Source organism: Triplophysa rosa, linkage group LG17, assembly GCF_024868665.1.
Source record: "Triplophysa rosa linkage group LG17, Trosa_1v2, whole genome shotgun sequence".
NCBI classification, from domain to species: domain Eukaryota; kingdom Metazoa; phylum Chordata; class Actinopteri; order Cypriniformes; family Nemacheilidae; genus Triplophysa; species Triplophysa rosa.
In genome coordinates, this window is record NC_079906.1 from 7,545,539 (window position 1) to 7,557,791 (window position 12,253).

Genomic DNA, 12,253 nt, shown 5'->3' on the forward strand with positions numbered 1-12,253 from the left:
TCACAAAAAAGTCAGATTCCCGAGGTTTGTGATTTCAGCAAGCGTACAACACGAGCCAAACCCAGACACCCAGGTGCAGCTTGGCTCTTGTGCGTCTATCATCTGCATGTGTTTGGTGAGAAACTCTGTCTTCACTCGGTCGTGTAATCATCTCCTCTCGCGCTTTGATGCTAATGCCCGTCTCCGCCTGGGCCTCAATTAGCGGCTCACCTCAACGCTTCGAGCCCGGAGGAGATGGTGCTTTCTTTTCCGCTCCGCAGGTCCTCCATATTCCGGGTCTGTTATAATCACAAGGCAGGAAGCGGAGTTGATGTACAATCGAACCCGAGTATGGAAATAGAATTACGAGGGAAAGCAACGGCCTATTGGTTCAGCACACAGATGCGACACTGGGTACCAATTACGGGCTTCATACCAATGGGTCGCTTCATATCCTGAAAGAAATGTGAATGTTTTATGTTTTCTTAACAGGTGGTTTAAAGCAGTCGTTTTGTCCTGTTTTTGATTTTCAATTGCTGCTCTTTTTTATTCAAGAGATAAAATAATTTTGACACCCCGTAACAGATTGTGATTGATGTTAGGCACGTTTGGTTTTGATAAAATGATGATGTAACTGTATTGAGGTCATTTGATATTATGCGAACTAATTCAAGTTTAGCCGATCATATGGGACCTTTGACTTTACAATCAGTGGACCGTTGCCGTGGTATTCAGTGTTTTTCTCATTTACAATAACATCTGGGGCTCGTAAGCCCTCTAAACACCTCAAGTACCGTGTGGTACACAAGGCCAAATTATTGACTTATTGGTTGCCTCTCATTGCCTGTGCCGTATGTATGATTTCTCCACAGCTCTCGAAGGCCCACGAGGTGGCGCTGTCAGCCATTAGCTACATCGGCTGCTCTATCTCCATTTTCTGCCTGGCGATTACGCTGGTCACCTTTGCCGTGCTGTCGTGAGTATCCCAAATTGCCATATGTCATATCATACATAAATATGATGTTTAAGTCATATCATGCATAAATGTATGTATTAAAGGTCCAGTGAAATAAAACATTACATTGCCTATTTTTCATGAAATACTGCAGCAATTATTGTAAATAGCTTATCGGTGTGGGTCATTCTCTATTTAAAATTCAAGGGCCCTCATAATCTTCAGTTAAAGTCTGAAAATGTACTTCCACCTTTTAGTGACTATCCATCTTAAATAAGGTACGTTAGACAGCTTGGGACGGAGCATCCGTTAACTCCTCCCCTTCAACTGTCAGTCTGCTGCCAGTTCCATTTCAAATTGCAATGCCTATTTTTAAACACCCAATCAAATCGCAGCGGAAAACACGAGCCACGGCCACTATTTTTCTCATTTGAAATTCCATTTCACTTGGAAATGCATCAAAACAATGGCAACTTCCGGTTCACTGGGACTTTAATATATCAGGGTGATTAAATAATTTATCATTTCTGCACGCGAGCATTACCAAATGTATTAAAAATAGGCTGTTTTCAGAAAGGTTTCCAATACTCTCTCATCTGTTTTTGGTCAAGCAAACAATCCTCATACCATTGGCTGAAAATAAGACAAAACAAGCATTAACAAGCAATAACCAATAATGGAATTTTTGAATGAGTACAGCATCCCAGGATCGAAAAGCAGCTAATCAAAATCTTCAGTTTCACTTTTTCAAAAAATGAATCAATTTTTGAATCAGTTGAATTTGATATATTGCAGGTTGATATATTTATAGAAGACAATATTGTGAAAATCATTTTTATTTGTAAAATGCAAATGCTGGAGCTGGCTAGCAACTTAAAAAAAAAGCTATCAGGGAAAGAGTTGGAATAAGCTAAAACGACTACAAAATCAAGATATTTATAACAAATATATACATATTTCTAGTCCTACCAAGCTCTGTATTGTAAGTGGGGTTAGAGACTCGGACTTGTAACCCAAACGTTGCCGGTTCGAGCCTCAGTACCAGCAGGGATTGTAGGGGGGGGGAGTGAATGATCCACCTTCAGTACCACGGCTGAGGTGAGACCCTTGAGCAAGGCACCGTTCCCCCCAACTGCTCCCCGGGCACCGCAGCAATGGCTGCTCACTGCTCTGGGTGTGTGTGTGTTACTCACTGCTGTGTGTGTGCACTTGGATGGGTCAAATGTAGAGCACAAATTCCGAGTATGGAACACCATACTTGGCCTCACATCACATCACTTTATATTCCAGATAAAATGCCTTTAATCGTTATTATCTTTTCATCATTGCTATTCCAAATACTCATCTTCTGTTATCTGTTGCTGTGTATATAGATCTGTTAGTACCATCCGTAACCAGAGGTACCACATTCATGCCAACCTGGCGTTTGCCATCCTCGTCGCTCAGATCCTCCTGCTCATCAGTTTCCGCTTCAGTCCCGGAACGGTGAGTCTTTATGACGCTGTTTCAGTCTCGTTCTGCAGTACTGGACAGTGCATCACCTTCATCTGAAGCCTAAATATTGTTGGATCCACACTCTAGCCGACATGTTTACGAACTTTCAAAATGACTTCATTTAAGATTAAATGTGTTTAATTGGGTATTACGGTACTGGTGTCATCACTGGTTTCAGAAACAATAGGATGTCGTTACTTGAAGAAAAAAAGAGCAGATGGCTCCACTGATCCTCTCACATGCCTGCAACATTACGAGCAGATTAATATGATACTGAGTTCATTTGATCGGCTGAACTCTCGCTGCGGGCGTTGAATGTCAGCTTTGAGCTGGTATAAACTTTTATTTATTTTGCACAGTTGAATCAAGCTATGAGACTCATATCAACGTCTTATGAACGAGTCATTTAAGATGATTCAAAAAGCTGATCCAAATGATTCATTCGCAAAGTCGGCCGATTCAGTGATCTGTGCTGATACTGTTCTCTGCAGCTTCCGTGTAAGATCATGGCCGTGTTGCTGCATTTCTTCTTCCTGTGTGCGTTCGCCTGGATGCTGGTGGAAGGACTTCATCTCTACAGCATGGTGGTCAAAGTGTTCGGCTCGGAGGGCAGCAAGCACTTCTATTACTATGCCATTGGATGGGGTGAGTCTACAGAACACTGTTGGATAAATCACATTCCAATACACACATTTGTGCATGAACAAATGCACCGAATCACACGTGCCGTGAAGCAAAACTTCAGATCGGTTTCAATCGCCTCAAATGAGCCAATTTAGCGTAATACGTGAACCCAAGAGAGTCAATGGAGGTCATCCCACCGCAAGCATCAGTCCTGAGACAGATCAGCCCATTCCCTTTAGCCATGAATAATGTGACCGTGTTTAGAAAAGGGAGTGAAAGAAATTTAGTATGTTACAGTCTGTTAAAGATGTCATTCAATTTTTTGTGTGTTGACGCTGTTGATACCGTCATCAATATTAATTGAGTTGTTCTCAAGTGTGCACATGTGATAATGGTAAACCCGTGATGTGTGTGGATGAAGAAAACAGGCTGCATTGAACTGAAGTCATTACATTAGATTGAGGTCGACTCCCTCTCTTAAAGCTTTCTGGCAATGAAACACTGCTCTTTATTTATGGTGGCACGGAAATAACCGGCTACAGTCCAGCTGTTCTTATTTTAGCTCCTACGACATGATCTTAAACTTAAACTGTGGTTTGTGCTTACACAGAGATAATTTTAGCTCTGGTTATGTTTTAAATAAGATTTGTATTACATTAAAAAATGTTCACGGATATAATAATGACATAGAGGAAAAAAGATTTGGCACAACTACTTAAAAGTATTTGGCTGGTTAACAAATCGCATATTTTGACATTAAAGTGATAGTTCACCCAAAAATGAAAATTCTGTCATCATTTACTCCCCCTCTTGTCATTTCAAACCTGTATGACTTTCTTTCTTCCGCAGAAAACAATAGGAGATATTTTAAAGAAAGTTGGTAATCGAACAGCACTGGCACCCATTCACTTCTATTGTATGAACACAAAACCAATGCAAGTGATGGTGCCAGTTAACAACCTTCTTCAAAATATCTTCTTTTGTGTTCTGCGGAAGAAAGAAAGTCATACAGGTTTGAAATGACAAGACGGTGAGTAAATGATGACAATTTGTTTTTTACCTTAAGGCTGTACTAGTCAAGCTTTTCCAACCGGTTTAATTACATGTCTGTAATTATTACATTTAAGTACATTTACATGTATGAGAAATAGATTTGTGTTAGTTAGCATGAGGTTAAGTTTCCTGTCAACCACCTATTTTTTTTGTTTTGTCCTTTCAAAATGTTCCTCTGTTGCAAATCTGTAAAACACGTTCACATGTTTATTTACTCAGGATCCCCGTTGGTCATATGTGTGGTGTCTATGACCTCATCACTGAGCAGCTATGGGGAGACTGGCAAGTAAGTTACCATGACGACACCACGGGTCAAAGCATGGTCAGCAGATGGCCAGTTTAAAGGCCTGTTCACACCAAAACGAGGACTATATGTGACCCTGGACAACAAAACCAGTCTTATGGGTCAATTTTTCGAAATTGAGATTTTTACATAATATGAAAGCTGAATAAATAATCTTTCTATAGATATATGAGTTGTTAGAATAGGACAATATCTGGCTGAGATACAACCGTTTAAAACTCAGGAATCTGAGAGCGCAAAAAATCAAAATATTGAGAAAATCGCCTTTGAAGTTGTTAATCAGGGGCACTGTGGCAGACCATCCACTCACAAAAATAAAGTTTTTATATATTTAAGGTAGGAAATTTACAAAATATCTTCATGGAACATGATCTTTACTTAATATCCTAATGATTTTTGGCATAAAAGAAAAATCGATAATTTTGACCCACACAATGTATGGAACACAAAAATGTTCCCGTGCTACTTAAGACTGGTTTTGTGATCCAGGGTCACATATACAGTATTAGCGTCCACACCAATGGATGATAACCATATGCTTATTTTGAGCTCACATGCAGCCGTTTTACATTTAAAATGCGTGAACCCTTTAAACTTGAAAAATGCTTTTGATTGGCTTTTATTGAACATTAAAATTGATCCCAACTATATTGTTCCTCTGCATCATTTTAGTTGCTGTGTGTACTCTGCTCTTCTCTTTCATTTAGAGGGATTTTTTTAAACTTTATAGTTACAGTATCATTGTCATCATGGGTGTGTGAACAGGCCTTAAAGTGATAGTTCGCCCAAAAATGAATATTCTGTCATCATTTACTCACCATCTTGTCATTTCAAACCTGTACGACTTTCTTTCTTCCGCAGAACAAATAAGATATTTTGAAGAATGTTTTAAAACTAAACAACAGCGGTACCCATTCACTTGCATTGGTTTTGTGTCCATACAATAGAAGTGAATGTGGGAAAGATATTAATATCAACAAGATGCGCCACTGCCATTACAATGAATGGGGAGGAATGCAACGCTCAATATGGCCGCTCTAGCGAAGGAAGTCCCGCCTTCCAGTGAAACGAGCCAATCGTCAATCAGTATTGACTGATGATTCTCTGGGGCGAGGCTCTCGTGAGGCGCTTACCAGCCTGTGCGCATGCTCAGTAGATGAAGCAATCTCGAAAAAGGGGATTTTTAGCACAATTTAAGCTTAGCAAACCCAAGTTATGGTACAGTTCATGTCAGATTTAATTATTGGTTGGAAATATGCTGTTAAATTTATATTTTTGCCAGCGATTTTAAAAATATCTGCCTTCCCCCATTCAAGTAGATAGGACTGTGGACTTGTTAACAGAGGCATTGCAAACATGGCCGCCAAGTGGCACGACTTCCGTAAACGGACTTTGATGTGGGCCAGTGCTGTTCGGTTACCAACTTTCTTCAAAATATCTTCTGTGTTCTGCAAAAGTCATACAGGTTTGAAATGACCAGAGGGTGACTAAATAATGACAGAATTTAAATTTTTGGGTGAACTATCACTTTAAGGTAACAGATTGTGTGACTTGAATCAGACTTTTAATAATTGTCTATTTATGTTGTCTCTTTCTCTTTGTCTCATATTTGTCTGTACTAGTTGCTGGCTTTCTCTTAAGAATGGGGCAATTTGGGCTTTTGTAGCTCCTGCTTTGTTTGTCATAATGGTAAGTAGCCATTAAAAAAAATTATGAGAGTTCAGTTTTCTTGATCGCATATTTGTTATTGCTTAGTTAAAACTATCCCATATAACCAGTAATAACCTTTCACATAATATACTGTACACAAGGACACCAAAAGCAAAAAAAACTATAGAACCATGACCAAACACAATAGAAAATCTAATGGTTTCAATTGTTATAATGGGAATTGTATTGGTTTTAATGGAAACTATAATGGTACGACAGCGATTTTGTAATGGATAAAAGCTAATGGTACATAATGGTATTTTAATGGAAACCAATAGAATTTGGTTTAGATCCCCGCTGACAAAAAAACAAACAATCCCTGCCCAAAACACAACCCTGTTGAAAAAACAATAGAAACCATTAAAGAAGTTGTAATGGTTTTAAAAGGATTCATATTGGTTTTAATGGAAACTATAATGGTTTCTACTGGTGTGTGATGGAATATATTGGTCTAATCTATGTTTAATTCTACTGGAATAATGCCCAAAACTGTCATGAACGTGGGTGGTGAGACACAATGACAAGGAACAGATGACCCAGACGCAGACAGTGGGTAAGGGGTTAACAAGACATTTAATAAAATATAAATACAAAACAAACATCCTCGGGGGGGTAACAAAACATGGCAATGGGAACAAGGACTAACTAGACTAGACTAATAATAACACTTGACATAACTACAATAAACTAGACTACACAAAACACAGGAACTCACCACAGATGACACAAACACAACAGTACAATGAACCAGCACAAGACAAGAGACACGACGTCAATATATAGGGAGGTAAATCAAGAGGGGACAGGTGCGGGGCATGAACTAATAATTATCACTAACGAGGAAACAAGAGGGCAGGAACAATGGCGAGACCTGGAGAGAGCATATAGAAGGCCAGAAGGGTCAAAATGCCTCTCTCCACATGAAACAAGAGGTTCTGCCATGGCTCTGCCACAAGATCAAGAAAAGCAAGACAAGATGGAGCAGAACCATGACAAAAACACACTAGAAAAATGCATTTTGTAAAGGTTTTAATGGAAAAAGCTATTGCTACATAATGGTATTTTAATGGAAACCAATAGAATTTCTGTAATGGTTTCTATAGTTTTTTTCAGCAGGGATTTGAAAATGTAATGGATCTAATGGTTATAATGGGAATTGTATTGGTTTTAATGAAAACTACGTGTAATGGTGTCTACTGGTATGTGATGATTCTATTGGTGGGGTTCTGGCAGATAACCCAAAACACACTAGGAAAAATACATTTTGTAATGGTTTTAATGGAAAAGCTAATGGTTATTTTAATGGAAACCATTAGAATTTCTGTGATGGTTTCTATTGGGTTTCTGTACTTTTTTTCAGCAGGGAAGAACTCAAACACATATTTCAGCAAAGATACAAGCTGCACTTCTCCGCTCTAAAATGTGATTATATGTTTGTTTATGTAAACTGAGTGAGGTCAAAATCAATATCTGTAGTAATTTAGCATGTCACACAGATGCTGCTGACAGAGTTTATGTTGAACCTAACATTATTGCCTTAATAATGTCTGTTAAATCATCCATTCTTGACCAGAAATGATGCAAAGGCGTTTGCGTGTTATGTTTGTAATGCTGTGACCTCTGCCCTCCAGGTCAACATTGGCATCCTGATAGCCGTGACAAGGATCATATCGAGGATCAGTGCTGAGAATTATAAGGTCCACAGAGACGCCAACTCTGTGAAGTGAGTGATCATTTATCTCATATCATGCCTCACATGCTCTGCTTTCATCTGTGGAATCATACCGCCTTGTGTGTGTTTTCATGTGTGTTCGTCCCTCCAGGCTTACGACCAAAGCCGTGGCAGTACTCCTGCCCATCTTGGGCATATCGTGGATCTTTGGCGTTCTTGCAGTAAACGACCACTCCCTGCTTTTCCAGTACCTGTTTGCAGTCTTCAACTCACTACAGGTTAGACGTCACTGGATACACAAAACCCTGCATATTACCACGGTTCTTTCTCATGCCGATTAAACGCCGTCCAAAATCAATAGCATGCTCTCCAAACAATGACGGCTTTAAAAAATATGGTACATAATGTTGTTTGACAAGACTTAAGCCTGTTAAGTATCTGGAGCGACTTGTGAGAACATGAGCCGATGCGAACTGAAACGACCTCACAACACTTGGTCTTATCTTTTGTTTGTCTTTTTATCTCAAAGGGCTTCTTCATATTCCTGTTTCACTGTCTGTTAAACTCTGAGGTAAGAGCCTGTTTGTGCAGCTGTGTGTTGTATGTCTGGGGAAAATATCTGACGTAGCTGTAGCTGTAGCAAACAGCATGCTGGTGTAAATGATAGAGTTGTGTGACTGCTGCTGTGCACCTGTGGCGCTTGTTTAAAGCTTCACCTAGTGGTGAAGATGTGGTACTGCATTTTTATGCACTCGAAAATCTTCAAATTAAAGGCTAAACTAAAAACAGTAAAATCTCACTTGCAACAGATTAAGAACTAGAATTTATAAAATAGATCATTTTTCTAATCAATGCATTCCTGACTACTGTGTGTATGCACAGCACCAGGGGCGCAAAAATGGGGTATGCAGTATATGTGGTGCATAGGGGCGCCGCACAAGTGGGGGCACCATTGTGCCAAAATATTATTTAACGTTTTTTTAAATAAAACGTTATAAAAAATATAACGAAAAAGTCATTATCTAAAACGTTTTAGTTTCACTTTTGTCTAGCATTTTAAACGAGTTCAATAAATATATAATTATGTCAACTAATCACTCTTTGACAGTCAAATGACCAAATGGATCGAGCAAAGAAACTACCCAAAGAGCAGAACAGAACATGAAAATGAAAAGTAAATTGACAAGTAAAAAACAAGTTATTTAACATTGCCTGAGAGGTAGTTCATATTATAATACAATATCAGGTCACCTCTAGGCATACATCTTTGGCGCTTATAAAATAAATCAATGTTTGTGGAGGAGCTTTATAATTACATTCGGGAGAGTCTGAGACGGTTGTTAAAGCTATTAAGTCTCCCACTATCACGCATTATCGGGTTCTTCATTAATCGTCGGACGCGTTTTCCCCATATGACGACGCGAGCTGTGCAGTTTGAACGTCAGGTCCGTGTCCTTCACATAACGCGAGCAGTTGCGTCTTCTGCAAACAGCGCGCAGCACAGAGCGCCGGAGATATTGCGTGTGGACACTGAAACAGCGCAATGATTGACAGGATGACAGCGACAAGAGCGCAAAAGAACGTTTGTTAATAAAAAATAATTTGCGCGTTCAATGTAAGTGAGTTTGTCTTTGTTTTACTTTAATGATGTTTTCATAAAATGTGAACCACAAACTAAAACTGCTTAAAGCAAGGGGAAAATCCAAAGATTTTTTAAATGATCTTTATCTGTTATCCATCTTATTTCGTTTTTTCAATAAGATTTTAATTATAAATGCAAAGTAAAGGTATGTTTAACATAGGCTATTTTATTGTTGTGTTTTTATTTAATATTAATGAACCACAAACTAAGCATTCGTTTTAAAGTAGGCCTAAGTGGGAAAAAAACAAAGACCGTTTGTATATTTGCGTTATACAACGCGAGTATATCATGTGATACGTCTTATTCTGATAATAATAAATAATGTTAATAATACTTTTTGTTGAAGGAAAGGGAATAATCTAAATGTATAACTTTAAAGATCAAAATAAGTTTATTTCCTCATCAGCACATCTCTAATGGGCTACAACTCGATTGTTACTTATATTTGGGATATTTAAAGAAGTTTTATTGTTTAAAACTTGACAAGTTTTTTTGTTAAAGGTTTTAAATGTCAAAATTCTAGACTACATAAGTGAAACTCACTATTCAAAGAATACAATAAATAGCCTTATTTGGGGTTTTATTTAGTTATTATAAGCAAAAGATAAAATTAAAAACTGTTTAGCCTGTTATCCGATTAATCAAAAAAACAATCATCCAATTATACGGTTATTAAAATAATCGTTAGTTTCTGCCCTAATTTATTGTGTATGTCTGAACCAGGGGCGTAGCTACATGGTGGCCACGGCTACCCCTGAATGATGGATGGCCACCTATCTGCCCACCTCTGCTGTGCGAAGCAGTTTTGAGATGCGTGTCGGAGTTTACAGAGTGCTGCGCAGATCATTTAGCGAATGCACATAGTAACGCGAGAACATTACTCTCGCGTTAATATGATGTCATACGCTGACGCACTGACGCAAACAGTCGGAGCGCTATTATCTGAACAGCTGCTAACCTCTTCGCTTCGTGACAGTGTACTGTCTGTGTACCACGGAAGTTCATCGCGAGCGGAAGGCTCAGGGTAGGGTTGCACCAGCCATTCGTAAGTTCTTTCTTAAACGTGAACATAAAGTCCACACTAGAGGCTCAGTAACTACTACTAGCTAGTTTGTAACTAAATCTGTATGTTATTCGGTTGCACCATTTGGTCTTAAGGCAGAACTTAGCTAGTTCGTAAGCTCTCCGTAAAGTAATGCGAAGTCGTATAATATGACGTTTACCTTCAACAGTCCAATAGCAGCCTTTAAATTTGTGAGAAAAACTTGTTGAAATGTTGTGAATTTCAAAACATTCTTGATTTAAACTTATTTTACCTCACATAATAACGGTAAAATCGGTATATAGAATACTACCTTTCATGAATAACATATTTAAAAGTAGATTAATAAACAAATGCTGTTTAAAACAATACAGCCTACTTAATGCAATAATAAATGACATGCAATATGGGTGATTTCATTTTACTGCCAACCGCCACATAAATAAAAAGAAGATTATTTCATTTTGACGTGCACAACACAGGCAGATATACACACACGGAGGCGCGCTAGGACGGTTCATGTTAGAGCAGTCAAAAATTAAATGTCATCACACAATGTTCTCTATTTTAAAAGGTAAGTGACTGTAAATGTCAGCGTTATCATGTGTGTAAATCATTGAAGAATGTCGAGTGAAGCAAGAGCTTATTCCGTTAGGAGTCTTCCGTAAATATTTAGTTTATACTTAACATTAAGCTTCAACTAAGTTGAATGGTGCAACTCAAAAATATTTTGTAGTGCGTAAGCTGTAACTTAATGCCCGTTTAAGTCAAAACTAGTCAGTAAAATCAGTCTTGTTTAACTGGATTTCATTCATCATTATATTTTCGCGAAAGTTTAAGCTGGGGTACTGCAATGTTTATTTTCTATAAAAAATGCTAACTTACTGCAAATGATAGCTAGCAAATTATTTTAAAATAATGTTAGCACATGAAAGCATTGCAAATAAATTGTTTACTTTACGTTCTTTGTGTATGTTTTTGACCAGCAAACTATGTGTAATGAAGAATTGGTGTAAATTACAGTAGAAGTTCAAGAATTTCTGTCTAAGGATTTTTTGGTCACCCTAATAAAATCACTGGGTCTTACCTGGCCACCTCTAAAAAAAGGTTCTGGCTACGCCCCTGGTCTGAACATAAACTTTATGTACTTTTACTACTTTTTGCTCCTTTGTTTCATTATTTTTCAGATTGTTATTTATCTTTTCAGAATTGTGTATCTGTTACACTGTGAAGCAGTTGGAAAAATGTTTCTGTAAAAGGAAACCTTTATGCTTCTGTTATAGATGCAAATCTGATTGTCACTGTCATGGTGTAAAATAGAATGACTCCAAAGGAGGATTTTCTATTTGTTGTGTGTTTTCTATATTGGGGTGGCCGATGGGGGGGCATCGGCCACCAATACTGACCTCGCATACCCCTCAGAAAATGTGCAGTTGCGCCCCTGCACAGCACCCATAGAGACCAATAACACCAGCTATGACATGTATATGGATAGTATACAAAAAACACCGTACCATGTGACTGTGACAGCAAAAATGTAGAAAACAAACTGTTAATATTATTTTATATTATTAATATTTATATTTAAAATAAAATAGGATAAGAGAAAATAGCATCCCTGTCACAGTCACATGGTACAGTGCAGTTTATTTGTCAACTACCTATATTCTAATGGAAGGAAGACACTTAAAGAATTTGTTTAACAAAATAAAGATTGATTGAATAATTATTTGTTGTTGCAGTAATTTTGGTAACACTACCATTTTATAAATCAATCA

General features: G+C 38.0%; 1 protein-coding gene across 3 annotated transcripts in view; it reads left to right on the forward strand.

Annotated features, from left to right (window-relative positions):
* The window catches only part of adgrd1 (adhesion G protein-coupled receptor D1), a 51,806-nt gene that overhangs the window by 36,997 nt on the left and 2,556 nt on the right, over positions 1 to 12,253 (forward strand). For all 3 annotated transcript variants that reach the window (XM_057357660.1, XM_057357661.1, XM_057357662.1), the window contains exons 16-23: positions 852 to 955; positions 2,308 to 2,419; positions 2,920 to 3,073; positions 4,325 to 4,391; positions 6,032 to 6,098; positions 7,751 to 7,842; positions 7,943 to 8,069; positions 8,321 to 8,362. In XM_057357660.1, coding sequence (XP_057213643.1) covers positions 852 to 955; positions 2,308 to 2,419; positions 2,920 to 3,073; positions 4,325 to 4,391; positions 6,032 to 6,098; positions 7,751 to 7,842; positions 7,943 to 8,069; positions 8,321 to 8,362 — 765 coding nt within the window. The remainder of the gene's footprint in view (positions 1 to 851; positions 956 to 2,307; positions 2,420 to 2,919; positions 3,074 to 4,324; positions 4,392 to 6,031; positions 6,099 to 7,750; positions 7,843 to 7,942; positions 8,070 to 8,320; positions 8,363 to 12,253) is intronic.